The 27361-nt window shown below is 51.3% G+C and overlaps 7 protein-coding genes across 7 annotated transcripts in view; 4 read left to right on the forward strand and 3 right to left on the reverse strand.

The window, feature by feature from the left end:
• Window positions 1-17406, reverse strand: part of LOC137535146 (uncharacterized) — a 49901-nt gene extending 32495 nt beyond the window's left edge. The window contains exons 1-2 of the mRNA XM_068256961.1: window positions 17123-17406; window positions 7569-7612 (exon numbers count right to left, since the gene is read on the reverse strand). Of these exons, the coding sequence (XP_068113062.1) occupies window positions 7569-7612; window positions 17123-17406 (328 nt within the window). The remainder of the gene's footprint in view (window positions 1-7568; window positions 7613-17122) is intronic.
• LOC137535144 (uncharacterized) overlaps window positions 1-27361 on the forward strand; it is a 48473-nt gene that overhangs the window by 16978 nt on the left and 4134 nt on the right. The gene's annotated exons all lie outside the window — the stretch shown is intronic.
• Window positions 14813-15499, forward strand: LOC137535154 (histone H1B-like). Its single transcript, XM_068256970.1, has one exon. It carries the CDS (start codon window positions 14821-14823, stop codon window positions 15484-15486), a length of 666 nt encoding a protein of 221 aa, XP_068113071.1. The 5' UTR covers window positions 14813-14820; the 3' UTR covers window positions 15487-15499.
• On the reverse strand, window positions 20043-20441 carry LOC137535170 (histone H2B-like). Its single transcript, XM_068256983.1, has one exon. The coding sequence runs from the start codon at window positions 20439-20441 to the stop codon at window positions 20061-20063; it is 381 nt and encodes a 126-aa protein (XP_068113084.1). The 3' UTR covers window positions 20043-20060.
• On the forward strand, window positions 20842-21250 carry LOC137535822 (histone H2A type 2-B). The gene has a single exon (XM_068257714.1). It carries the CDS (start codon window positions 20858-20860, stop codon window positions 21248-21250), a length of 393 nt encoding a protein of 130 aa, XP_068113815.1. The 5' UTR covers window positions 20842-20857.
• LOC137535825 (histone H2A type 2-B) lies at window positions 24010-24402 on the reverse strand. Its single transcript, XM_068257717.1, has one exon. It carries the CDS (start codon window positions 24400-24402, stop codon window positions 24010-24012), a length of 393 nt encoding a protein of 130 aa, XP_068113818.1.
• LOC137535169 (histone H2B-like) lies at window positions 24819-25230 on the forward strand. Its single transcript, XM_068256982.1, has one exon. It carries the CDS (start codon window positions 24825-24827, stop codon window positions 25203-25205), a length of 381 nt encoding a protein of 126 aa, XP_068113083.1. The 5' UTR covers window positions 24819-24824; the 3' UTR covers window positions 25206-25230.

Consider the following 27361-nt stretch of genomic DNA (forward strand, 5'->3'; position numbering starts at 1 on the left):
GTTTGAAGGTCGTTTGACCATATGTTTGCGTATTTATTAAGCGCTAATTTGGAACTTGAGAGCATAACTCTATACCAAACTGACAACCCGCCTTTATAATATCCCTTATAATTAAGCATAGTAGCTAAGGAGGGAAGGAGTTTAGGAGGTGTTATATTCAACTTTTTGAGCATGTGATATACTCTATGATAGGTAAATTGTTGGGTGTGGGGGAGATTGTATGCCCGGCTGCACATACCCTGTAAATTTGGGGTATGTAGCATGTAAGGAGGCTTTACAAAGCACGAAAGTTCGGGTCCCCATTGACTTCCATTATGTTCTGAGTTCGGGTCGAACACCCGAACATCGCGGCCATGTTCGGCCTGTTCGGCCCGAACCCGAACATCTAGATGTTCGCCCAACACTACCCAGTATATGTAGCCAGGTGTATATGTGCCCAGTATATGTAGCCAGGTGTATAGGTGTCCCCAGTATAGCCAGGCGTATATGTGCCCAGTATATGTAGGCAGGGGTATATGTGCCCAGTATATCTAGCCAGAGGTATATGTGCCCAGTATATGTAGTCAGGGGTATATGTGCCCAGTATATGTAGCCAGGGGTATATGTGCCAGTATATGTAGCCAGGGGTATATGTGCCCAGTATATGTAGCCAGGGGTATATATGCCAGTGTATGTAGCCAGGGGTACTGTATATGTGCCCAGTATATGTAGCCAGGGGTATATGTGCCCAGTATATGTAGCCAGGGGTATATGTGCCAGTATATGTAGCCAGGGGTATATGTGCCAGTATAGGTAGCCAGGGGTATATGTGCCAGTATAGGTAGCCAGGGGTATATGTGCCCAGTGTATGTAGCCAGGGGTATATGTGCCAGTATATGTATCCAGGGGTATATGTGCCAGTATATGTAGCCAGGGGTATATGTGCCCAGTATATGTAGCCAGGGGTATAGGTGTCCCCATTATATGTAGCCAGGTGTATAGGTGTCCCCCCAGCTGGAGGGGAGTAGCACAGTGGAGAGGAGCATTGAGCAGAGCAGCAGGGTAGGGCGGATGTTTCCCCCCCTTCCCTCCCCTTGGGGCTCCTCTCCCTGGCTCTCCACTCCATAACGATTGCGGCGGTGGCTGGCACCGATGGCTGGCAGCGGCATCAGTGGGCGGGACTTACCTCCTCCAGTGTTCCGGCGAGTTAACGCTGTGCGTGCCGCTGCTCTGGTCTTCCCTAGATCAGACTAGCTGCACGAACAGCGTCAACTCGTCGGAACACTAGAGGAGGTAAGTCCCGCCCACTGATGCCGCTGCCAGCCATCCCTGCCAGCCACCGCCGCAATCGTTATGAAGGGGAGAGCCAGGAAGAGGAGCCCCGAAGTGAGGGAAGGGGGGGGGACGTCTGCCCTTCCTCGCTGCTCTGCCCAATGCTCCTCTCCACTGCGCTGCTCCCCTCCAGGGTGCTAGGGGGGACGGCGTCCACTCTCCAAAAAAAGTGAGTACAATGGTACATGCTAGGCTGGCTTCAGCATGTAGTGTTGGTGGTGGTATAGTGGTGAGGAGAGCTGCCTTCCAAGTAGTGTTGGGCAAACACCTAGATGTTCGGGTTCGCGAACGTTCGCCGAACATCGCCGCGATGGTTCGGGTGTTCGCGCCGAACTCCGAACATAATGGAAGTCAATGGGGACCCGAACTTTCGTGCTTTGTAAAGCTTCCTTACATGCTACATACCCCAAATTAGCAGGGTATGTTCACCTTGGGAGTGGGTACAAGGGGAAAAAAATATTTGAAAAAGAGCTTATAGTTTTTGAGAAAATTGATTGTAAATTTTCAAAGGAAAAACTGTCTTTTAAATGTGGAGAATGTCATGTTTCTTTGCACAGGTAACATGCTTTTTGTCGCCATGCAGTCATAAGTGTAATACAGAGAAGAGGTTCCAGGAAAAGGGACCGGTAACGCTAACCCAGCACCAGCAGCAGCACACGTGATGGAACAGGAGGAGGCGCAGGAGGAGAAGGCCACGCTTTGTGAGACACAACAACCCAGGCCTTGCATGAGGAGAAGAAGCGTGCGGATAGCATGCTTTGTACCGCCATGCAGTCATAAATGTAATAAAGATAAGAGGTTCGGGGCGTGGCTAAGATGGCCGACTGAACGGACGCTTCTCACAGAGCTCCGCTGCCCAGCATCTCCCTAGCGGGAGAAGGCCACGCTTTGTGAGACACAACAACCCAGGCCTTGCATGAGGACAAAAAGCGTGCGGATAGCATGCTTTTTACCGCCATGCATGCAGTCATAAATGTAATAAAGATAAGAGGTTCAATAAACAGGGACCACGCGGCAACGCTAACCCAGCAGCAGCAGACGTGATGGAACAGGAGGAGGCGCAGGAGGAGAAGGCCACGCTTTGTGAGACACAACAACCTAGGCCTTGCATGAGGACAAAAAGCGTGCGGATAGCATGCTTTTTACCGCCATGCATGCAGTCATAAATGTAATAAAGATAAGAGGTTCAATAAACAGGGACCGGGCGGCAACGCTAACCCAGCAGCAGCAGACGTGATGGAACAGGAGGAGGCGCAGGAGGAGAAGGCCACGCTTTGTGAGACACAACAACCCAGGCCTTGCATGAGGACAAAAAGCGTGCGGATAGCATGCTTTTTACCGCCATGCATGCAGTCATAAATGTAATAAAGATAAGAGGTTCCATAAACAGGGACCGGCAACGCTAACCCAGCAGCAGCAGCACATGTGATGGAACAGGAGCAGGCGCAGGAGGAGAAGGCCATGCTTTTTGAGACACAACAACACAGGCCTTGCATGAGGACAAAAAGCGTGCGGATATAGCAGCAATGTTTTATGCCGCCATGCAGTCATAAATGTAATACAGATGAGAGGTTCAATAAACAGGGACCGGAAACGCTAAACCATCCCAGATGTTCATTGGTCATGTTACTTGGTTGGGGTCCTGGAGTGTTGCGTAGTCGTTTCCAATCCAGGATTGATTCATTTTAATTTGAGTCAGACGGTCTGCATTTTCTGTGGAGAGGCGGATACGCCGATCTGTGACGATGCCTCTGGCAGCACTGAAACAGCGTTCTGACATAACGCTGGCTGCCGGGCAAGCCAGCACCTCTATTGCGTACATTGCCAGTTCGTGCCAGGTGTCTAGCTTCATGCCCGGTTTCAGGTCCAGCGGCGCCAGCCACAAATCCGTCTGTTCCTTTATTCCCCTCCAAATTTCCTCCCCTGTGTGCTGCTTATCCCCAAGGCAGATCAGCTTCAGCAACGCTTGCTGACGCATGCCAACAGCTGTGCTGCACTGCTTCCACGATCCTACTGCTGCTGGGTTAGCGTTTCCGGATGAGGTACAGCTTTGAGATGCGTTGGAGGAGAAGGAGTCAGAGAGGTAGGTGCTGCTGTTGTTATCCAGTGGGAGGGACGGCGGTGCAGCTGTTTGCGGCGTGGGCCAGTGCTGCTCGTAATGGAAAAATCTACGCTTACGGATCATTACGCGTAATTTTACGCTATTACGCATTACGCAATTACGGTTACGGCGTAGGAAATTATCTACGGTACATCACCGTAATTACGCGTAAACTTACGCAATTACGCGTAAGGATACCGTAATGAAGGGGCTTACACTACGATGTTACGCGTAGTGCCGTAATACCCATTAATGCGTATTTTTTGACGCATGCGGACGATATGTACGCAATAGCCGTCAATGTGACAGTTATTGCGTACATATCATTCGTATGCGTCAAAACGTACGCATATACTGAAGAGCGGGAGAAGATACTATTGGTTGCTTAGGATGTTGACTGATTGGCTACTCTTAGAAAATGGGAGATTTTACGTTAGTAATTACGCGTAAAATTACGCGTAAGTGTTCGTAAAATTACGCATGCCTAGCAATTACGGTAGACAGTGTAATTACGATACTACTTACGGTCTTACGCGTAAATAATTACGCGTAAGACCGTAAGTTACGCGTAACGCTTACGCGTAAATTTACATTGAATTACGATGCGTAATTACGCTCATGCGTAATTTCGGCCCAGCACTGGCGTGGGCAACACCCGCGCCGTAGCAGGTGAGGAATCGCTGCCAGGCTCCACAAGGTTCACCCAGTGCGCGGTAAGGGAGATGTATCGACCCTGGCCGAACGCACTCGTCCAGGTGTCAGTGGTGAGGTGAACCTTGCAGGCAACGGCATTCTTCAAGCTTCGGGTTATTTTGCTGACCACGTGCTCATGCAACTCAGGCACTGCAGAGCGCGCAAAGTGGTAGCGGCTGGGAACCACGTAACGTGGGATGGCCACTGACATCATGCCCTTGAAGCTGTTTGTCTCCACCACTCGATATGGCAGCATTTCGCAGGCCAGAAGCTTGGCTATGCTGGCTGTTACTGCCACGGCCCGGGGGTCATTTGCTGGCAATTTCCTCTTGCGCTCAAACATCTCCGAGACAGACAACTGAACCGTAGGGCTGCACACCGAAGGGCTGTTGGTTGTTGTGTTTGATGAACACTGGGAGACCTCAAGAGCACTAGTCCGGAAAGTGACAGTGTCAGCGTCGTCTGATGTTTGTGAATGTTGTGAACCACGCAATGGCTGGGCTACTGCTGCTGCTGAGGCGGGTCTGGTGGTGAGTCTGGTGAACCCAAGGGAGGCAGTGTTGCTGGTGGTACCCTGTCCTGCCGCGTTTGCCCACAGAGTGGGATGTTTGGATAGCATGTGGCGGCTCATGCTGGTGGTGGAGAGGTTGTTAATACTTTTCCCCCTGCTCAGGCGGGTCTTGCACACCTTGCAAATCGCCATGGTAACATCCTCAGTGCAGTCTTCAAAGAAAGCCCAGACTTTGGAGCACCTGCCTTGCTGGCGATTTCTGTTTGCGCCTCTTTTGCCTCTCACTTGAACTTCCACACTTGTGGTGCCTGAAATTGCGCGCCGCCTACCTTGTGGCACAAGGCGAACTCGTGCAGAAGTGGGTTCTTCAACAGACTCATCTTTGCTGCTGCTACGACGGCGATGTTCTCGTTCACAAACAAAATCTGGGTCTATGTCCATGTCCACATTGTCCATACCCTCCTCTTCCATCTCCTCAAACTCGTCATATGTCATTGTGGGGGGCCGCCGCCGTGGAGTAGAGCTCCCCAGAACAACCTCTGCGCAGCTCACTCCAACGTCGTCTGGTTATCTGGCAGTTGTGTGCGTGGTGTCGCTGTCGGTTGTGTCAGCTTTGTGCCCACTGGCTCCTTGTAACTGGCTGAGGACTCGGACCTCGTGCGTGATGATGTGCTGGTGCTGCTTAACCCACTGCTGAATGCTTGAGAGGTCATCCAAGTAATTATCTGGTCCTGTTCTTTTGGATCTGTGAGGGTGGTTGTCCTGGACAACAAATTGGGCGGTATTTAGTGGGTTTTCTTGGGTGCTCCCCTGTGGCCTGTACGTGAACCGTCAGGGGAAACACCTCTTCCCTTGCCCCTCCCTCTTTCACCGGATTTCTTCCTCATTTCACTTATCCTTAAAGTACACGCTGACTGGCAGCAGTACAGTGGCAGTAGAGAAATGCTATACAGTGGTGGGTGAGCGGTGTACCACTATTGCCAGCAGCGACACAGAGCACAATGATATACAGTGGCGGGTGAGTGGTGTACTACTGTTCCCAGCAGACACAGAGTGGCAGTAAACACAATGCTATATAGTGTGGCTGAGCCGTGTACACAGAGTGGCATTAAACACAATGCTATATAGTCTGCTATATAGTCACCCCGAACGGGGTGATGTTCTGCAGAACCCGAACAGTGGCAAACACTGTTCGCCCAACACTACTGGGAACGCAGATTTTAGTACCTAAACACACGATACAACATGTTTTCCGGGGTCGGACTCTGAGGCACATACAGATGGTCCCGATCATCATCCTCATCAAACAACTCTTCTCCTGAGTCTGACCCACCCACCACCTCTGCCACCCCAACATCCCCAGACACAGACCCCTCATCGTCCTCAACATTAACTTGGGATGCTGGCCTGAGCCAGACCTCCTCCTCCACATCAGGCCCCATCATCTCCTCAATGGCAGCCCTCATTAATCGCTCTGGCGACGGACCGATGGACACAACGTTCTCCTCCGGGGAGGGCTGCTGCTGACCACTGGCTGCTGGGGTGGATGTTATAGCTTGCGTGGGGCGTTGGCTGTTGCTGTTGTTGGGAGTGCTGCTCACAGCGGAGGTCTCTGGGGAACTCATGGTGAGCTCATATAGTGGTTGACGGTGAGTGGAGTATTACTGATCCCAGCAATATACACACTGACTGGCAGAGTACGCAATGCTATATAGTGTGGCTGAGCGGTGTACACAGAGTGGCAGTAAACACAATGCTATATAGTCTGGCTGAGCGAGCGGTGTACTACTGTTCCCAGCAGAATCAGAGTGGCAGTAAACACAATGCTATATAGTGTGGCTGAGCCGTGTACACAGAGTGTCAGTAAACAATGCTATATAGTCTGGCCGAGCCGTGTACACAGAGTGTCAGTAAACAATGCTATATAGTCTGGCTGAGCCGTGTACACAGAGTGGCAGTACACACAATGCTATATAGTCTGGCTGAGCGGTGTACACAGAGTGGCAGTACACACAATGATATATAGTCTGGCTGAGCGGTGTACACAGAGTGGCAGTATGCAATGCTATATAGTGTGGCTGAGCCGTGTACACAGAGTGTCAGTAAACAATGCTATATAGTCTGGCTGAGCCGTGTACACAGAGTGGAAGTACACACAATGCTATATAGTGTGGCTGAGCCGTGTACACAGAGTGTCAGTAAACAATGCTTTATAGTCTGGCTGAGCCGTGTACACAGAGTGGCAGTACACACAATGCTATATAGTCTGGCTGAGCCGTGTACACAGAGTGGCAGTACACACAATGCTATATAGTCTGGCTGAGCGGTGTACACAGAGTGGCAGTACACACAATGCAGTACACACATGATATATAGTGCTGGCTGAGCGGTGTACACAGAGTGGCAGCTATACAATGCTATATAGTCTGGCTGAGCCGTGTACACAGAGTGTCAGTAAACAATGCTATATATAGCGTGCTGAGCGTGAAGGGGACACAGCGAGCCCCCCCCCCCCAACAACCCCCCGCCCCCATCGCCGCCCACACCCCCCCCCCCCCCCCCCCCCCCCGTGGCAGACACACAATGCTATATAGTCTGGCTGAGCGGTGTACACAGAGTGGAAGTACACACAATTCTATATAGTCTGGCTGAGCGTGTACACAGAGTGTCAGTAAACAATGCTATATAGTCTGGCTGAGCGGTGTACACAGAGTGGCAGTACACACAATGCTATATAGTCAGGCTGAGCCGTGTACACAGAGTGTCAGTAAACAATGCTATATATAGCGTGGCTGAGCGAGGTACACAGTGGCAGTACACACAATGCTATATAGTCAGGCTGAGCCATGTACACAGAGTGTCAGTAAACAATGCTATATATAGCGTGGCTGAGCGAGGTACACAGTGGCAGTAAACAATGCTATATATAGTGTGGCTGAGCGAGCGGTGTACTACTGTTCCCAGCAGCGACACACAATGACTGGGGGGGACCCTGGCTAGCGTGGCTGGAGAGCGAACTACCCTGCCTGCCTACCCAAAGCTAAACCCACAGAGAAATGGCGGAGATATGACGTGGTTCGGGTATTTATTTACCCGAACCACGTGACCGTTCGGCCAATCAGAGCGCGTTCGGGCCCGAACCACGTGACCCGTTCGGCCAATCACAGCGCTAGCCGAACGTTCGGGGAACGTTCGGCCATGCGCTCTTAGTTCGGCCATGTGGCCGAACGGTTTGGCCGAGCACCGTCAGGTGTTTGGCCGAACGGTTTGGCCGAGCACCGTCAGGTGTTCGGCCGAACTCGAACATCACCCGAACAGGGTGATGTTCTGCAGAACCCGAACAGTGGCGAACACTGTTCGCCCAACACTACTTCCAAGCACTAGCTCTGGGTTAGATTCCTGGCCAGTGTATGTGAGTAGAGTTGGGCCGAACGGTTCGCCGGCGAACGGGGTTCGCGCGAACTTAGGTGGTTCGTGTGCGGGTACCGCACGCGAACCTTTTGCGGAAGAAGTTCGGTTCGCCCCATAATGCACCTGAGGGTCAACTTTGACCCTCTACATCACAGTCAGCAGGCCCAGTGTAGCCAATTAGGCTACACTAGCCCCTGGAGCCCCACCCCCCCTTATATAAGGCAGGCAGCGGCGGCCATTACGGCCACTCGTGTGCCTGCATTAGTCAGAGTAGGGCGAGCTGCTGCAGACTGTCTCTCAGGGAAAGATTAGTTAGGCTTAACTTCTTCCTGGCTGCATACCTGTTCTGTTCAGTGAGCCCTCAGCCCACTGCATACCTGTACTGTGATCCTGCCACTGCATAGCTGTTCAGTGATCCTGCCACAGCATACCTGTTCTGTTCAGTGAGCCCTCAGCCCACTGCATACCTGTACTGTGATCCTGCCACTGCATAGCTGTTCAGTGATCCTGCCACAGCATACCTGTTCTGTTCAGTGAGCCCTCAGCCCACTGCATACCTGTACTGTGATCCTGCCACTGCATACCTGTTCAGTGATCCTGCCACAGCATACCTGTTCTGTTCAGTGAGCTCTCAGCCCACTGCATACCTGTACTGTGATCCTGCCACTGCATACCTGTTCAGTGATCCTGCCACAGCATACCTGTTCTGTTCAGTGAGCCCTCAGCCCACTGCATACCTGTACTGTGATCCTGCCACTGCATAGCTGTTCAGTGATCCTGCCACAGCATACCTGTTCTGTTCAGTGAGCCCTCAGCCCACTGCATACCTGTACTGTGATCCTGCCACTGCATAGCTGTTCAGTGATCCTGCCACAGCATACCTGTTCTGTTCAGTGAGCCCTCAGCCCACTGCATACCTGTACTGTGATACTGCCACTGCATACCTGTTCAGTGATCCTGCCACAGCATACCTGTTCTGTTCAGTGAGCCCTCAGCCCACTGCATACCTGTACTGTGATCCTGCCACTGCATACCTGTTCAGTGATCCTGCCACAGCATACCTGTTCTGTTCAGTGAGCCCTCAGCCCACTGCATACCTGTACTGTGATCCTGCCACTGCATACCTGTTCAGTGATCCTGCCACTGTATACCTGTTCTGTTCAGTGGACCCGCCACTGTATACCTGTTCTGTTCAGTGGACCTGCCACTGTATACCTGTTCTGTTCAGTGGACCTGCCACTGTATACCTGTTTAGTGAACACGCCACTGCATACCTGTTGTGTTCAGTGAACCCGCCACTGTATACCTGTACTGTTCAGTGAACCCACCGCATCAGTGCGCATACCTGTGCAGTTAAGTGAACCCACCTACCTACGTGAGTGCACGCAGTGTGATATACCACTCCGTGCATACCCGATATGGACAAAACAGGTAGAGGAAGAGGAAGAGGTAGTGGCAGAGGCAGAGGAAGGCCACCCGGCAGGTCTGCGCGAGGTCGTGTAAATGTAATTTCGTGTGGACCTGGCCCACAGTACAGTGCTCGGAAGAAGGCACGTCCCATCACCTCCCAAGATTGTCAGGACGTGGTTGAGTATTTAGCGACACAGAACACCTCATCTTGCTCAGCCACCAGCGCTACTACTAGCACCACTTCCGCTGCATTTGACACTTCGCAAGAATTATTTAGTGGTGGTGAAATCACTGATGCACAGCCATTGTTACAGCCAGATGAATTTTCACCAGCTCATATGTCTGCGTTACGCGACAACACTATGGATGTAACGTGTAAGGAGGATGAAGGACCTACACATTTGGATTTTTCTGAGGCAAGCGAAGCTGGGCAGGATGATTACGATGATGACGATGATAGGGATCCTCTGTATGTTCCCAATAGAGGAGATGAAGAGGGGGACAGTTCAGAGGGGGAGTCAGAGAGTAGTAGGAGGATAGAAGTTGCTGAAAGAAGCTGGGGCAGCTCTTCGTCAGAAACAGCTGGTGGCAGAGTCCGGCACCATGTATCGCCAGATTCGCCACCTATGTACAGCCAGCCAACTTGCCCTTCAGCATCAGCTGCTGAGGTCCCCATAGTGCCCACATCCCAGGGTGGCTCAGCGGTGTGGAAATTTTTTAATGTGTGTGCCTCAGATCGGACCAAAGCCATCTGTTCGCTCTGCCAACAAAAATTGAGCCGTGGAAAGGCCAACACTCACGTAGGGACAAGTGCCTTACGAAGGCACCTGCAGAAAAGGCACAAACAGCAATGGGATGGCCACCTGAGCAAAAGCAGCAGCAGCACACAAAAGCAAAGTCACCCTCCTTCTCCTCTTCCTCCTTCAGGTGCATCATCTGCTTATGCCGCTCTCTCCCTTGCACCTTCACAGGCACCCTCCTCCACTCCGCCTCTGCCCTTGAGCGGTTCCTGCTCCTCTGCCCACAGCAGCAGTCAGGTGTCCGTGAAGGAAATGTTTGAGCGGAAGAAGCCACTTTTGGCCAGTCACCCCCTTGCCCGGCGTCTGACAGCTGGCGTGGCGGAACTGTTAGCTCGCCAGCTGTTACCATACCGGCTGGTGGACTCTGAGGCCTTCCGTAAATTTGTGGCCATCGGAACACCGCAGTGGAAGATGCCAGGCCGCACTTATTTTTCCAGAAAGGCCATACCCCAACTGCACCGTGAAGTTGAGAGGCAAGTGGTGTCATCTCTTGCGAAGAGCGTTGGGTCAAGGGTACACCTGACCACGGATGCCTGGTCTGCCAAGCACGGGCAGGGCCGCTACATTACCTACACAGCCCATTGGGTGAACCTGGTGGTGAACGATGGCAAGCAGAAAGCGGCGGACCAAATTGTGACACCTCCACGGCTTGCAGGCAGGCCTCCTGCCACCTCCTCTCCTCCTGCTACATGCTCTTCGCTGTCCTCCTCCTCCTCCTTGGCTGAGTGGCAGTTCTCCTCTCCAGCTACACAGCCCCAGCTCCGCAGGGCCTATGCTGCATGCCAGGTACGACGGTGTCACGCCATCTTAGACATGGCTTGTCTCAAAGCGGAGAGTCACACTGGAGCAGCTCTCCTGGCTGCTCTTAAGAAACAGGTGGATGAGTGGCTGACCCCGCACCACCTGGAGATAGGCAACGTGGTGTGCGACAACGGCAGCAATCTGCTTGCCGCTTTGCATATGGGGAAGCTGACACACATACCCTGCATGGCACATGTCATGAATCTGGTGGTTCAAAGATTTGTGGCAAAGTACCCTGGCTTAGCGGATGTCCTGAAGCAGGCCAGGAAGTTCTGTGGGCATTTGAGGCGCTCTTACACAGCCATGGCACGATTTGCAGAAATTCAGCGTAAAAACAACATGCCGGTGAGACGCCTCATTTGCGATAGCCCCACTCGCTGGAACTCGACCCTCCTCATGTTCTCCCGCCTGCTAGAACAGAAGAAAGCCGTCACCCAGTACCTCTACAACTGGAGTAGAACGAAACAGTCTGGGAAGATGGGGATGTTCTGGCCCGACAACTGGACAATGATGAAAAATGCATGCAGGCTCATGCGGCCGTTTGAGGAGGTGACCAACCTGGTGAGCCGCAGTGAGGGCACCATCAGCGACTTAATTCCCTACGCGTACTTCTTGGAGCGTGCTGTGCGTAGAGTGGCGGATGAAGCTGCGAATGAGCGTGACCAGGAACCGTTATGGCAGGAACAGGCATGGGACCAATTTTCATCAGACCCAGCTGTTTCCTCAACACCTGCGGCAGCACAGAGGGGGGAGGAGGAGGAAGAAGAGAGGTCATGTGCAGAAGATGAGTCAGACTCAGAGGATGATGAGCAAGGTGTTTCTTTGGGGGAGGAGGAGGAGGAGGAGGGGACAGCGGCAGGAGAACAACCGCAGCAGGCGTCGCAGGGGGCTTGTGCTGCGCAACCTTCCCGTGGTATTGTTCGCGGCTGGGGGGAGGAGGTTGACTTACCTGACGTCACTGAGGAAGAGCAAGAGGAGATGGAGGGTACTGGATCCGACTTTGTGCAGATGTCGTCTTTTATGCTGTCCTGCCTGTTGAGGGACCCCCGTATAAAAAACCTCAAGGGGAATGAGCTGTACTGGGTGGCCACACTACTAGACCCTCGGTACAGGCACAAAGTGGCGGACCTGTTACCAACTCACCGGAAGGTGGAAAGGATGCAGCACATGCAGAACCAGCTGTCAACTATGCTTTACAATGCCTTTAAGGGTGATGTGACGGCACAACGCCAGCAAGGTACCACTGCCACTAATCCTCCTCCCGTGTCCACGCAGTCAAAGACAGGACGCTCCAGCGATCTCATGGTGATGTCGGACATGCGGACGTTCTTTAGTCCAACGCCTCGCCGTAGCCCTTCCGGATCCACCCTCCACCAACGCCTGGAACGGCAGGTAGCCGACTACCTGGCCTTAAGTGTGGATGTAGACACTGCTGTGAACAGCGATGAGGAACCCTTGAACTACTGGGTGCGCAGGCTTGACCTGTGGCCAGAGCTGTCCCAATTTGCCATCCAACTTCTCTCCTGCCCTGCCGCAAGCGTCCTCTCAGAAAGGACCTTCAGCGCAGCTGGAGGCATTGTCACAGAGAAGAGAAGTCGCCTAAGTCACAAAAGTGTTAAGTACCTCACCTTTATAAAAATGAATGAGGCATGGATCCCGGAGGGCTGCTGCCCGCCCCAAGACTAAGTCAGTCCCCGCACATACAGCATCTCTGCCTGCACGCCGTGTGACTGGCTGCCTGGCCTGCCCCAAGAAGACTAAGTCGCTCCCAGTCCCTCCACACAGCATGTCTGCCTGCAGGCCGCTTCACTACCTTCTCCGCCACCACCAACAGGGTCCGGGACTCCAGGCGGATTGCTGAATTTTTTAGGCCGCTGCTAGCAGCGGCCGCTGTAATAATTTTTCGGGTGCGTGTACATGACTGCCTAATTTTTCTGGCTGCACTGCGGGCAGCTGCAACAACAAAAGAAAAGGCATGAACATGCGCCCATTCCCCTTCGTGATCATTACCTTGCCGTGGTGAAGGGGCTTGCGTATCACAATGGAGCAATGACCGGCGCCTAGATGAGTGTCTCGGGGGGCACACCCACGATAATAAGGTCGTTGCCTCATTGTGGTCAGACCAAATTTGATCAGCTGGACAGTCACTGTTCTGTCATTCAGCTACATCAGCCAGGTGACTGACCATATGGGCTGTAAAGCCACCAAAACCTGCACTCTCGCCATGGTGCGCACCAGTCCAGCACGGCCGTCACTACACAAACAGCTGTTTGCGGTGCGTTACACGATGAGTTTGGTGCGTCAGTGTGAAGCAGTACCTTAATTACACTACCTGATTGATGTATACACATGCAAGATGTTTGAAAGCACTTTAGGCCTGTCATTTAACATTCAATGTGATTTCTGCCCTTAAAACGCTGCTTTGCGTCAAATCCAGATTTTTCCCGGGGACTTTTGGCATGTATCCCACTCCGCCATCACCCCCTCCAGGTGTTAGACCCCTTGAAACATCTTTTCCATCACTTTTGTGGCCAGCATAATTAATTTTTTTTTTCAAAGTTCGCATCCCCATTGAAGTCTATTGCGGTTCGCGAACTTTAACGCGAACCGAACCTTTCGCGAAAGTTCGCGAACCCGGTTCGCGAACCGAAAATCGGAGGTTCGGCCCAACTCTATATGTGAGCTGGCTTTTGACATCCTACAATTTCCTGAAAAGAGAGAAGGAGGAGGGGAGATTTTGGTGGAAGTTGTAAGACTGGCCAGCAGAAATTCTTTTTAGGCAGAAATGCATTTGGTGGGGAAAAAAATTTGCATTCCGCGGAATTTCACAGTTTTCAGCGGAAATTCTGCCATAGTGCTACAGCAATTTCTTTCCGTCGCAACGGAACCGGAATCCCCAAATTCCGGCCGGAATCGCGGAATTTATAATTTCGCATAATCCAGTGACCATCCCTACATATGATCACGTATGTAAACTAAACAGGGGTGGAGGACAGACTATGTGCTCTGACTACACCGGGGCAAGTAAACCTGCATGCAAGCGGTTATTAATTTAGCATAATAATTATCAGCGACCATCTCTATAGTACATCGGAATTGACCATGGCTAAAAAAATGACATTCAGGAATACAGAAGAGAACCCTTTTCTCTGTATGAGTCGCTTAATGTGATATTGATGGAAATAGACAGCTGATGTGTGAGAGGCTCCCTAATGTCAGGCAGCAGAGGAGAGCTTAGCCTGTGCTAGCATCCGGGACATTCCTCAGCATAATAGTCCCCTCCAGGGGTCAGTAGCCCCCCAGCCCCGTATAATGTGTGGCGGGGATCCCCTCCTTCATATTGCGGGGGCAGTGACTGGAGACCCCGTATATCAGACATGTTACCCCCTGATAATGATGGAGACAGAGGAGATCGGGGGAGCAGAAAGCAGAGCTGGTCACATTACAGCGGGATTTCCCGGCCACTGTCGCCGCTCAGAAGCCCCCCGTGACTGTAATGGAGGAGGGGAGACCCCTGCCAGCCGGGCGGCCGCACACAGGGGGCGCACCGCTACTTTCCGGGGGAATTAAACCCACTTTTCTCCCGGCGAGGAAACACAAGCAGAGAGCCGAGGAGTGACAGCTGTGTGGAGGGGAGGGGTGGCTGAGAGTCCGGATCCCACCAATAGGAAGACGGGACGAGTTACTGTCAGCAGCCAATGGCAGCGTAACCGGAGAGAGTATATAAGCGCTCACTGGCGGTCACTTGCAATGTTACACTTTGTTGCAAAATAACTAGGAAGATGGCAGAGACCGCCCCAGCAGCCGCCCCTCCCGCAGCGGAGCCCGCCGCCAAGAAGAAGCAGACTAAGAAGGCGGCAGCCGGAGGAGCAGCCAAGAAAGCCAGCAAGAAGCCTTCCGGCCCCGCCGTGTCCGAGCTCATCCTCAAGGCCGTGTCCGCCTCCAAAGAGCGCAGCGGGGTCTCCCTGGCCGCCCTGAAGAAGGCTCTGGCTGCCGGAGGCTACGATGTGGAGAAGAATAACAGCCGCCTCAAGCTGGCCATCAAGGGCTTGCTGACAAAGGGCAGCCTCGTCCATGTCAAAGGCACCGGCGCCTCCGGATCCTTCAAGGTCAGCAAGGAGGCAGCCGGCAAAGAGCACAAGAAGCCGGCGGCGGCCAAGAAGAAGCCAGCGGCTGCCGCCAAGCCTAAGAAGCCGGCTACTGCCAGGAAGCCCAAAGCCGCCAAGTCCCCGAAGAAGCCTAAGAAAGCCCCCAGCGCCGCCAAGAAGAGCCCCGCTAAGAAGGCGGCCAAGAAACCGGCGGCAGCTGCTGCCAAGAAGCCCAAAGCTGCCGCTAAAGCCAAGAAAGCCGCCAAGAGCCCTGCTAAGAAGGCAGCCAAGCCTAAGGCCGCCAAAAGCCCGGCAAAGAAGGCAGCAAAGCCCAAGAAGGCCGCTCCTAAGAAGAAATAAGCTGCAGCTCGGCTCTCCAGAAACACAAAGGCTCTTTTCAGAGCCACCCACATTTTCCCTGAAGGGCTGCGATATTTCTTATTAATATCAGTATGCATGTTGATAGTGACAGACCTATTCTAGGCAGGTGATACCGTCCCCCTCTGTGCAGTGACTCCCTAGTAGTGTGCTGCTGGAGGATGGCCGTACACGCTGAGAGGTCACAAAGAATCGGGTGAGGTGAGGGTGGCTTCATTATATATTGACTCACATTATGCGTTTAATCTAACGTGAAACTTCAATTTCTGGTGTATCCAATCATGCTTTTCCATAATGCTACAGTTACGTGTATCGGAATTTATAGTGTGAAAAATGTCTGCTTTCAAATCGCCTCTGATAAAAGGGTTTAGTTATTCTGATACATTTCTGGCCGGCGAGTAGCTGCCCCTGCAGTGTGTGTAGCCGACCGGGGTGACAGCGGCACTATATGGAGGCGACTCTGATCCCTGTTATAGAATTGCAGGGTGCCCACAACGTCTCTGTATGTGCAGGGATCGCTTATTCACAGCCAACGCTATGAAGAGAGGACTATCTGGAGCTCAAACAAGCTGTCTGTACTTCGTCCATTAATGTTCTCACTAAAGGTTACTGCACATGCAGGTTGCAAACTACACTTCCCTATGCCCAGGCGGAAGGGGGCCTTACAGCCTACATGGGTTGTATATAGTAATAGTGGCGCTAGGTAAAGGGGGCAATACAAAAACATGTTTTCCTGAGCCTCACAGGAGACTTTTAGCCTCACAGTTGCCAATACACTCGCCCTGAGATATCTGGAGAAGTTGCCGTGTGCGTAGTTACTCTGCGTGAAAGGGTATGAATTGCTGCTCTGGGTCACATGATCTGAATAAAATGATCTCTTTCTACCATCCGGTGATCCTTGCGGCTGATATTCTCTATCGTTTAGCTCTCAGCATTAAAGTTTTACGCAGCAAATTCAGCAATTCCTGTGAGAAGTTATGTCAGGGAATCCTCATTACAATCTGAAATGAGCCATTATAATAGTCAGGCGCGTTTATTATAGACGAAAGGAGAACTAAAATCTAATTAGTCGATATCAAATATTCCGCGCATGATAACGGTCCTTCCCGCCACTTTATAGATCTCCACCAACTATACACTCCTAGATTCGATCGGTCGTCCTCCTCCTACAATAAAGATTACCGCCGCATGTGGTCTCTCTTCTGCTAGCATCTCCCTCATTCCCAACCTTACGGTTATTCCAGCATCTGCTTGCAAATACAACACACTCTCAGCCGGTATCCTCCACTGCAATGATCCTGTGTCGTCACCACTTACCGCTACAATGGTAACATAGAAGCAGCTGGTGATCGGGAAGATGAGCGGGGATGATGGAATAAGCAAGTTACCGGACTACTTATGTATCTGCCCGTCTCCTCTCACCACAATCTATCAGCGGAATCCCGACAGAAGCAACAATTTCCGCTGCTGTAGCGCGCTGCTTATACCACTGTTGACTACACACCGCGATTTATATGTCAGCACTTTCATGGATAAGGTGGGCGGCCCTGAAAAGGGCCTTTGTACAACAGTAAGGGGAAATGGATTGGCTTATCCCCCGAAGCCGTAGAGGGTGCGCCCCTGGCGCTTGAGGGCGTACACCACATCCATGGCGGTGACCGTCTTCCTCTTGGCGTGCTCAGTGTAGGTGACGGCGTCCCGGATGACGTTCTCCAGGAAAACCTTCAGCACTCCGCGGGTCTCCTCATAGATGAGGCCGGAGATGCGCTTGACACCCCCTCTGCGGGCCAGGCGGCGGATAGCGGGCTTAGTGATGCCCTGGATGTTATCCCGGAGCACCTTCCTGTGCCGCTTGGCGCCGCCTTTCCCGAGTCCCTTCCCGCCCTTTCCTCGGCCAGACATGATACAGATGCTGTTCCTTCTTTGCTCAAAAAACGAACTGATCTTTGCCGTAGCCTCGTCTCCTCTTATACAACCTGAGCGGACCTGATGGGAGACTGCAGTGGAAGGGGCGGGCAGATTTTCCAGTTTGGGGGGGGGCGGGGCTGGAATTCTTTCCCCTGTTTATCTGTACTGCAACTCTCATGATTACGTGTCTCATACACCGTGTTCTGGAATTCACTTTTTCAAATAAGCCTGGAACTCCCCGATAGCTCACAAAACGCAGCTAGCTCTTTTGTACTAAATAGGTCACTGACTTGTTAAAAACTAGCGGGATGGGGATAAGACGTTTCAGTGCACAGAATATCGGCGGGAAATTTGAAGTAACATCTGCTCAGCGCTCAACCAATCACAGCTTTTTGCTACCGTACTAACTCAAGATGTTTCTACTGCTAGTATAGTATAAGAGGAGTTTGATTAGTAAAATAAGCATCGGTAAGTCAGATCATAATTGCATCCCACATTTCCCAGGTCATCATAAAAATTGCGCCATGGAAGTAATACAGATGTGATGAGAACATTTAACTGTCTGGACCCCTCTTCTGCCAGTGTGCATCACTTTACAATTAGCTGATCTGTGTTGGGAAAAAAAAAAACAAACACGCTACTGGGGCCAATCAGAAGACAAATTTTTTTAAAATATGGCGCTCGAACGTTTGTCGAAGGCTTAAATCCTAGCCAACTGTTATGCTACTGCGGGTATTGTATATTACTTTAGAACGATGAGAATGTTATAAACATGCTATCCAACTGCTGCAATACAGCTCTGTATGGAGAATGTGGGGTGGCTCTGAAAAGAGCCTTTGTGGTGTGGGTGACAATGTATGACGTGCTTATGCCCTCTCGCCGCGGATCCTGCGGGCCAGCTGGATGTCTTTGGGCATGATGGTGACCCTCTTGGCGTGGATGGCGCACAGGTTGGTGTCCTCGAAGAGCCCCACCAGATAAGCCTCGCTGGCCTCCTGCAGAGCCATGACGGCCGAGCTCTGGAAGCGCAGGTCGGTCTTGAAGTCCTGGGCGATCTCCCGCACCAGGCGCTGGAAGGGCAGCTTGCGGATCAGCAGCTCGGTGGATTTCTGGTAGCGGCGGATCTCTCGGAGAGCCACTGTACCGGGCCGGTAGCGGTGAGGCTTCTTCACTCCTCCGGTGGCCGGGGCGCTCTTCCGGGCGGCTTTGGTGGCCAGCTGCTTGCGGGGAGCTTTCCCTCCGGTGGACTTGCGGGCGGTCTGCTTGGTTCTGGCCATCGCTCAATCGGCTGATTCGTCTCACAGGCGAGAATAGACTGAGGAGAGCGGCCGGGAAGAGCCTTTTTGTACACCCCGCGCTTCTCTGACATTGGCTGCCTCACACCACGCCCCCTATATGGTGACAGGAGACAGCGCGGAGAGCCAATTGTCATCCACATTCTATCTCCATATTAGCCTGCGCTGTGTCTGCCTCGCGCTGGCGGGACATCCAATCACCGGGCGACTCCTCCTAATCTTCCCGCCCAGTGCAGTCAATGATTTACCGTAAAACTCCCCCTACTATCCCCATTCCCCGACTCTGCCATGTTAAGCCCTATTTATAAGCGCCGTGGCTTCTGATTGGCCGGGGTGATCGGGAGCTTTTAATGGATTGGCTACTGCAGAACATTTGTTATTTTTCAATTATCCCGCCACAATCTACTAAGTGAAAAGGAAATAGAGGCAGATGAGCCACGTGTCTCTGCAGAAGATCTGTATTTTACCTGCATGTGCATCACTCTGTATCGCGTAATGCAAGACACAGGCTAGGCTGGTGATTACTTCTTGTCAGGAAGACAGTTTAGGGGACCTGCAATCTCCATCCTCCTGTCCTGTGCGGGGCGTCAGTCGGGGCAGTAATGAGTCTCCTCGCTCCACACACGGTCTGAGCGTTCTAGAACTCTGGGAATCTGCTGAGAGCGGTCATTTCTAATGCGCTTTAGTGATACAATTACAACTTTCCAACCACCAGCGTCCATGCACCCCATTATATAGCTTTATTTCATAGTATTATGCAATACGTATTTAGAGACGTCACCCTATCTGTCCGGATGGGCCATTTCTACAACAACCCCACCAGCTGCACAGACCCGTCAGGATGGATTCTACTTCTATAGAGAAATGCACGAGAAGTCCTGTCGCTGGCCATCCCCGCTATCTGCTTCTCTGAATAAATTGCGGCTGAAATATCACAGCGACCGGGATCTATGGCTGGAGACAGGAGAAAACTAGTGTATTCTCAGGAAGACTGCGGTAGTTCTAAGATTCTAACGTGTACTGGAATGGTTACTAAATACTGCAGGAGAAACTAATACATCACTAAAGATCCCCTGATCCGATTCAGAAATAGTAAAGTCAAATCCACGCGGCTAGAGGAGTTCGGTAACCTCGGTGTGAGAATCCACCTCCCTGCTCACTAACCCTGTACTGCACCCCTCCCTATACAGCACGTACGTGAATGTACAGAAAAGCCGCATATTGAATATTGAGTGGCTCTTAGAACGAAACACTAACAGCGCATTTAACATATCAATACATAGCCCTGCAGTGAATGAGTGGGTGGCTCTGAAAAGAGCCTTTGGGTTTCCTGTGTAGTCGGGTGAGAGGAGATTACTTGGCGCTGGTGTACTTGGTGACGGCCTTGGTGCCCTCGGACACGGCGTGCTTGGCCAGCTCTCCCGGCAGCAGCAGGCGGACGGCGGTCTGGATCTCCCGGGAGGTGATGGTGTGGCGCTTGTTGTAATGAGCCAGGCGGGAAGCTTCCCCAGCGATGCGCTCGAAGATGTCATTGACGAAGGAGTTCATGATGCTCATGGCCTTGGAGGAGATGCCGGTGTCGGGGTGCACCTGCTTCAGCACCTTGTACACGTAGATGGCGTAGCTCTCCTTCCTGGTCTTCCTGCGCTTCTTGCCGTCCTTCTTCTGCACCTTACTCACCGCTTTCTTAGAGCCCTTCTTGGGCGCCGGGGCGGACTTGGCTGGTTCAACCATAGCTGATGATTCTCAGTAACTCTGCAGAGTGCGGAGACACAATGAGGAGCTGCGCTGCCTCCCCTCCTTATATAGGCCGCCTATGCTAATCAGGCTGCAGAAGAGCCGGCTCACACTATTCGATAGCGGCACTAGCGCCGCCTGATGACCGTCCCTTATAGCTGATTGGTTGTAAGAGTGTGACTTGCATAGTGATGCACGCAACAAACAACGCCGGATGCAATTGGCTGCAAAAGTACAGAGCCCCGCCCGGTATTTGCTGATTAGTGGATAACCAGACTCTCACGCTATTGGCTGAGTTGAATAGCAGCCAATCGGGTGGCAGCGCGGGGCGGGCAGCAGAGTATATAGGGCAGGAGGAGGGGCGGATACGTTTATTCTCGTGTTGGAGATTTATCTGTATCCCTGAAGTCATCATGTCCGGAAGAGGCAAACAAGGCGGCAAGGCTCGTGCCAAGGCCAAGACTCGCTCCTCCCGGGCCGGCCTGCAGTTCCCAGTCGGTCGTGTTCACCGTCTGCTGAGGAAGGGCAACTATGCGGAGCGGGTGGGGGCCGGAGCTCCGGTCTATCTGGCCGCAGTGCTGGAGTATCTGACCGCTGAGATCCTGGAGCTGGCTGGCAACGCCGCCCGGGACAACAAGAAGACCCGCATCATCCCCCGCCACCTGCAGCTGGCCGTGCGCAACGACGAGGAGCTCAACAAGCTGCTGGGTGGGGTGACCATCGCCCAGGGGGGCGTCCTGCCCAACATCCAGGCCGTGCTGCTGCCCAAGAAGACCGAGAGCCACAAGGCCGCCAAGAGCAAGTAATTCCCTGCAGCTAAAGAGATCGCACAGAACCCAAAGGCTCTTTTCAGAGCCACCCACACTGTCTGCTTAAGAGCCTGATGCGCATTATTTTTACTGCATGCGATGCAGAGACGTGTCGCTTTATTCTGTACCCAACCAAAAGTACACCCCCTGTGTTAGAGGCCGAAACTAATGTAACATTCAGAACAGTTTCATTCCTTAGAAGTCCCGCTCCATATGTGCCACATGATCGGATCAGGGATTCATGCATGCATTTCATTCTAGTAAAGAATTAGAAGTACATCGCGAATTGGCACATAAAGTAAAGTAGAAAACGATCGCTGCGTTTCGTAGATGGAAGTAATGTTCCCTAGCAGTCAAATTCGTAATAAGATCAGAGGGATCCTCGTGACTGGCCAGTTACACGTGTTCTTGTTACAGACGGAATGTAATGCGGCTGTACAATAACTTCCTTCCAATGCACAGCCATATAAGCAGCATAGAGAGCACGTGTGTATCAGAAAGCAGGCCATATACGGTGCTGGGAACGTTCCTCTGCACCAGATAAAATTGTGTAGTACAAACCATATAGCATATTTATCTACACACTAATGTCTGGAGAGTGATATTTTGGCTGATGGGAGAAGCTTCTGTTGCTGTGATTGGTGAAGGCAGAGCAGTTGCTATTTTCATATTTTCCGCCGAATTTCCTCAGGACAGCTTTGTGGCATTATTTGATGCTGTGCCGGTGTTCCAACTAACTAGCATACATTGACAGAATAGCATACATTTAAAGTGATATACCCCTTGCCCGCTCGCTGGGCTGCGGGCTCGGTCCTCGCTTCGCTCGGACAACTTTTTATTCTAACTCTATGTCCACTTGGATAGTGGAGATTGCACATCAGCACACAGGCAACTAACTGGGGTTGAAAAGGTTAATGCTGCTGATGGGTATTCTGGGGTTAATGTACGCCCTGCATGACTTTGCACATGCTCAGTAGCATTTGTATGCTATTCTGTCGGGTATGCTAAAATGTTGGAACACCGGCCCGTCGCTCACTACAAAGGGAGCGGGGATCTTAGAGGGACAGCTCAAAGCAGTGCACCATTGCTAAGCGTTTAAGGTGTTCTCTCGAGGTCATAACGATTTGGTTAAAAATATTATATTGTATAATTAATATTCAGATACTGAAGCAATGGAAAGTCTGAAGTGTGGAGGGAACCAATACAAAGGTACTAGAGTCATGTTCTCTTATTCCCCGCATGGTGGCAGCGGTGCATCAAAAGGAAGATACAGGAAAGAACACTGCAACAGAAATGATACATTGTTTTTGCTTCGCACTGCCTTTGTGTCAGTTCCTCCAAATTTAAGACGTTCGAAAGGCAACAACACATTGCTTCATGATCTCAATATTACTTTTACAATATAAAACTCTTAACCAAATCGTTAAATGACATCGAAAACATCTTTAAACGCTAGCAATGCCTCTACAAAACCCGCTATTGTAGCTCCTTATGCATGTACAGAATATTTACATTGGTTTTCGTTAGAGCATCCGTGGAATACAGTAGAGAGGTAAATGTAAGGTTGTATGTATTCCACAGGGTGGCAGCACTGTATTTTAACCGATGTGCAATGGGGCTATTTTCCAAGCAGTTCCACCACATGTGCAAGGACTGGGTGACTTCGTTGAAGCAAGTCACGTTCCTAGTCAAAGCCCTCTCCACTGCATGTAGAAGGGTGCACGGCTGCATTGTGTTTCTGATGTTAATGACAGGGCAGTTTCTATGAGGTGAGTCTTACTAACCCCTTCCCCCGATGCGGGGAGAACAGCATGCCCATTGCTTCATAATCGGAATATTACATTTACAATATACTTGAATATTTAAATCGTTCAATGACAGAACATTTTTTTAAACGCTTGGCAATGTATAGCAAATGCTGAATTGTCTAGCTCCAACAATTTAACCTACATCCAGTAGACTTTACTATCCCCTCCCGCCATTTGTCAGTGAATGTAGGAAGATTCGACGGGTAGGTTATTTCGTCGGTACACCTGCTATTACTATATTAACACAAACCTGCCGTATCGTTTATGGAGGAGCTGTGAGCTGGCATGATGCCACAAAGCAGAGTCGCACCCCCATCCCGGCTGTCCTGAGGAAATTCGGCGGCAAATTTGTAAAATATCAGCTGCTCTGTCTCCACCAATCACAGCTACAGTACAGAAGCGTCGATCATCAGCCAATAGCAGTGCCAGAATATTGCCCTCCAGCTAGCGAATCAGATAAATGGGTTTTGTACTACCTACCTTAAAATACAATTCTCTTAATTGAAACAACCCGTTAAGATCCAAACAGCAGAGAAACGACCCCAGCACCGTATATGGATCTGATGCTCTCTATTGCCTGTTGCTAACAGCGCTTATACACGTGCTTTCTGCAGGCTGCAGTGCTCCGCGTGCAGATTGGGAGGAAGTTACTGTACTATCTGTAACAAGAACGCGTGTACTGCCAGTCTGGGAATCGCTCTGATCCGATTATAACGTATGTGGCAGAGATGGAGCGGGACTTCTATCTATGGAATGAAACTGTTCTGTAGGTTACATTAGTTACGGCCTCTAACACAGGGGGTGTACTTTTGATTACAGAATTAAGGGACACGTCTCTGCAACGTATGCAGTGAAAAATAATGCGCATCAGGCTCTTTAGCAGACAGTGTGGGTGGCTCTGAAAAGAGCCTTTGTGGTGTTCTGTGCGATCTCTTTAGCTGCAGGGAATTACTTGCTCTTGGCGGCCTTGTGGCTCTCGGTCTTCTTGGGCAGCAGCACGGCCTGGATGTTGGGCAGGACGCCCCCCTGGGCGATGGTCACCCCACCCAGCAGCTTGTTGAGCTCCTCGTCGTTGCGCACGGCCAGCTGCAGGTGGCGGGGGATGATGCGGGTCTTCTTGTTGTCCCGGGCGGCGTTGCCAGCCAGCTCCAGGATCTCAGCGGTCAGATACTCCAGCACTGCGGCCAGATAGACCGGAGCTCCGGCCCCCACCCGCTCCGCATAGTTGCCCTTCCTCAGCAGACGGTGAACACGACCGACTGGGAACTGCAGGCCGGCCCGGGAGGAGCGAGTCTTGGCCTTGGCACGAGCCTTACCGCCTTGTTTGCCTCTTCCGGACATGATGACTTCAGGAATACAGATAACTCTCCAACACGAGAATAACCCAACCCGCCCCTCCTCCTGCCCTATATACCCTGCTGCCCGCCCCGTGCTGCGCTGCCACCTGATTGGCTGCTATTCAACTCAGCCAATAGCGTGAGAGTCTGGTTATCCATTAATCAGCAAATACCGGGGCGGGGCTCTGTACTTTTGCAGCCAATTGCATCCGGCGTTGTTTGTTGCGTGCATCACTATGCAAGTCACACTCTTACAACCAATCAGCTATAAGGGACGGTCAGCAGGCGGCGCTAGTGACGCTATCCAATAGTGTGAGCCTGCTCTCCTGCAGCCTGATTAGCATAGGCCGCCTATATAAGGAGGGGAGGCGTCGCTGCTCCTCATTGTGTCTCCGCACTCTGCAGAGTTACTGAGAATCATCAGCTATGGTTGAACCAGCCAAGTCCGCCCCGGCGCCCAAGAAGGGCTCTAAGAAAGCGGTGAGTAAGGTGCAGAAGAAGGACGGCAAGAAGCGCAGGAAGACCAGGAAGGAGAGCTACGCCATTTACGTGTACAAGGTGCTGAAGCAGGTGCACCCCGACACCGGCATCTCCTCCAAGGCCATGAGCATCATGAACTCCTTCGTCAATGACATCTTCGAGCGCATTGCCGGGGAAGCTTCCCGCCTGGCTCATTACAACAAGCGCTCCACCATCACCTCCCGGGAGATCCAGACCGCCGTCCGCCTGCTGCTGCCGGGAGAGCTGGCCAAGCACGCCGTGTCCGAGGGCACCAAGGCCGTCACCAAGTACACCAGCGCCAAGTAATCGCCTCTCACCCGACTACACAGGAAACCCAAAGGCTCTTTTCAGAGCCACCCACTCATTCACTGCAGGGCTATGTGCTGCTGTTATATGCGGTTTATAAATCTTAGTGTTCTAAGAGTCAGCACACATTCATTATGCAGTTATTCTATACATTTGCATGTGTAGTAGTGACAGTACAGGGTTCAGTGATGTGAGCAGGAAGAGGGGATTCTCACACCGAGGTTATCGATCTCTAGCCGCGTGGATCTGATTTATAAATCCGTATTTCTGTATCGTATCTGTAGTGATGAAAGTTTACTCTGCGGTATTTTTAGTAGCAATTCCAGTATATATAGAATATAGGAGACCTCTGTACATATCAGTCTTCCTGCGCATGGTGTACAGGTCCATACGTATCACTCTCCACTGCCAGTTATGTAGATCTACATTATCCCGGTTGCTGTAACGTTCCAGCCGCACTTTTTTTTCAGAGAATCAGATGGCAGAGATTACTGAGACTTCGTGCAATTTATCTACAGAATCTATCCTGTGGTGTTGTGGTAGGAACAGCCAATCCGGACAGATAGGGTGACGTCTCTAACTACGTATTGCATAATACTAGGAAATAAAATTATATTGGGCTGCATGGATGGTGGTGGTTTGAAAGCTGTAAATATATCACTTAAAGCTCAGTCGCCACATTAGAAATGACCGCTTTCAAGCACATCTTCCATAAAAATATACATCTTATAAGTTTGATATTCTTAACAAGAACATATAATAAAAGGCATCGCGGTAAATTTGATAAATGGTGAACGAGAAACCACCTAGATATCCGATCTGCTGAGACATCCGGTCACTGCAGCGGAACTAATCCCGATTCCCAGAGTTCTAGAACGCTTAGGTCGGTCCGTGTGTGGAGCGAGGAGACTTGTTACTGCCCCGCAAAGGGAGAGGGAGATTTCAGGAATCCTAATCCGTCTCCCTCTTAATAATTACCGGTAATCACCAGCCTGGCCGATCCGCTATCATGATACAGAGTGATGCACATACGTGTAAAATGCAGATCTAAAGCAGAGAAACGTGACTCGTCTACCTCTATTCCTTTCCGCTTTTACATATATAAATAGTATATTTTAAAGATGATAGAAAATGCAATACATGGAACAAAACCAGGTAAAATCAGTATAATGGCGGGATGCTGTAACAAAGCCATTTGTGGAGGGACAATTGAAAAAATAACAAATATTCAGCGAAAGCCAATCAATCAAAAGCTCCCGATCACCCCGGCCAATCAGAAGCTACGACGCTTATAAATGGGAATTAGCATGGCAGAGGGCGTGCTGTGAGTCGGTGATTGGGGATCATTTTTACGGTCAATCATTGGCTGCTCTGGGCGGGGTTATTAGGAGGCAGCCCGATGATTGGATCGTGAGCAACATGAGGCAGACACACAGTACAGGTTGCTATGTAAATGATTATTGGCTCTCCGCGGTGTATCGCGTCACCATGTAGAGGGCGTGGCCAATGACAGAGAGGCTCGGGCTGTATAAAAAGACGCTTCCCGGCTAGAGATGGGAAGTTCGGATCTTTTCAATGATCCGGATGATTCGAATCGGATCATTGAAGAGATCCGGATCTTTGATTCGAATCTCGGATCATTTACTACCGGAAGCATTCGGGGGTGAAATAAACAGCAGGACAGGTCTGTGGACAGGAGAAGGGGAGGGAGTGGACACACAGAGAAGGGGAGAAGATGGACAGAGGGCAGGGAGGAGTGGACAGAGATGGGAGGAGGGACGAGCAGAGAGCAGAAATGTTTGCACGTAATACCCACATGCTGAAGTCATATGCTTTACATATATTTCACCTATATGTTCATCTGTACACTTTGAAAGAAAAGGTCGCACAGTGAAAGAAAGCATTCCCAGAAGATAAGTGCAGCTGTTTAGTGCCGAGTGCAGGAGGATTATATTGCCTTTCAATCACAATGTCTGCAAAGTTACTGAGCTGTGCTGAGCCAAAAGCTTCCCATGTGATCACTGTGCAGCACAACTACGGAACAGCCAGCCTGTAATGGGCAGCACATTGCAGCCAGTATGTGTGCTCTACACATATCTGGCAGTGGCACCCATGTCCCCTCTCTCTCAGCTACCTGTCCCTGGCTGCAAGGCTGC

Source organism: Hyperolius riggenbachi, chromosome 10 (assembly GCF_040937935.1).
Source record: "Hyperolius riggenbachi isolate aHypRig1 chromosome 10, aHypRig1.pri, whole genome shotgun sequence".
Taxonomy (NCBI): domain Eukaryota; kingdom Metazoa; phylum Chordata; class Amphibia; order Anura; family Hyperoliidae; genus Hyperolius; species Hyperolius riggenbachi.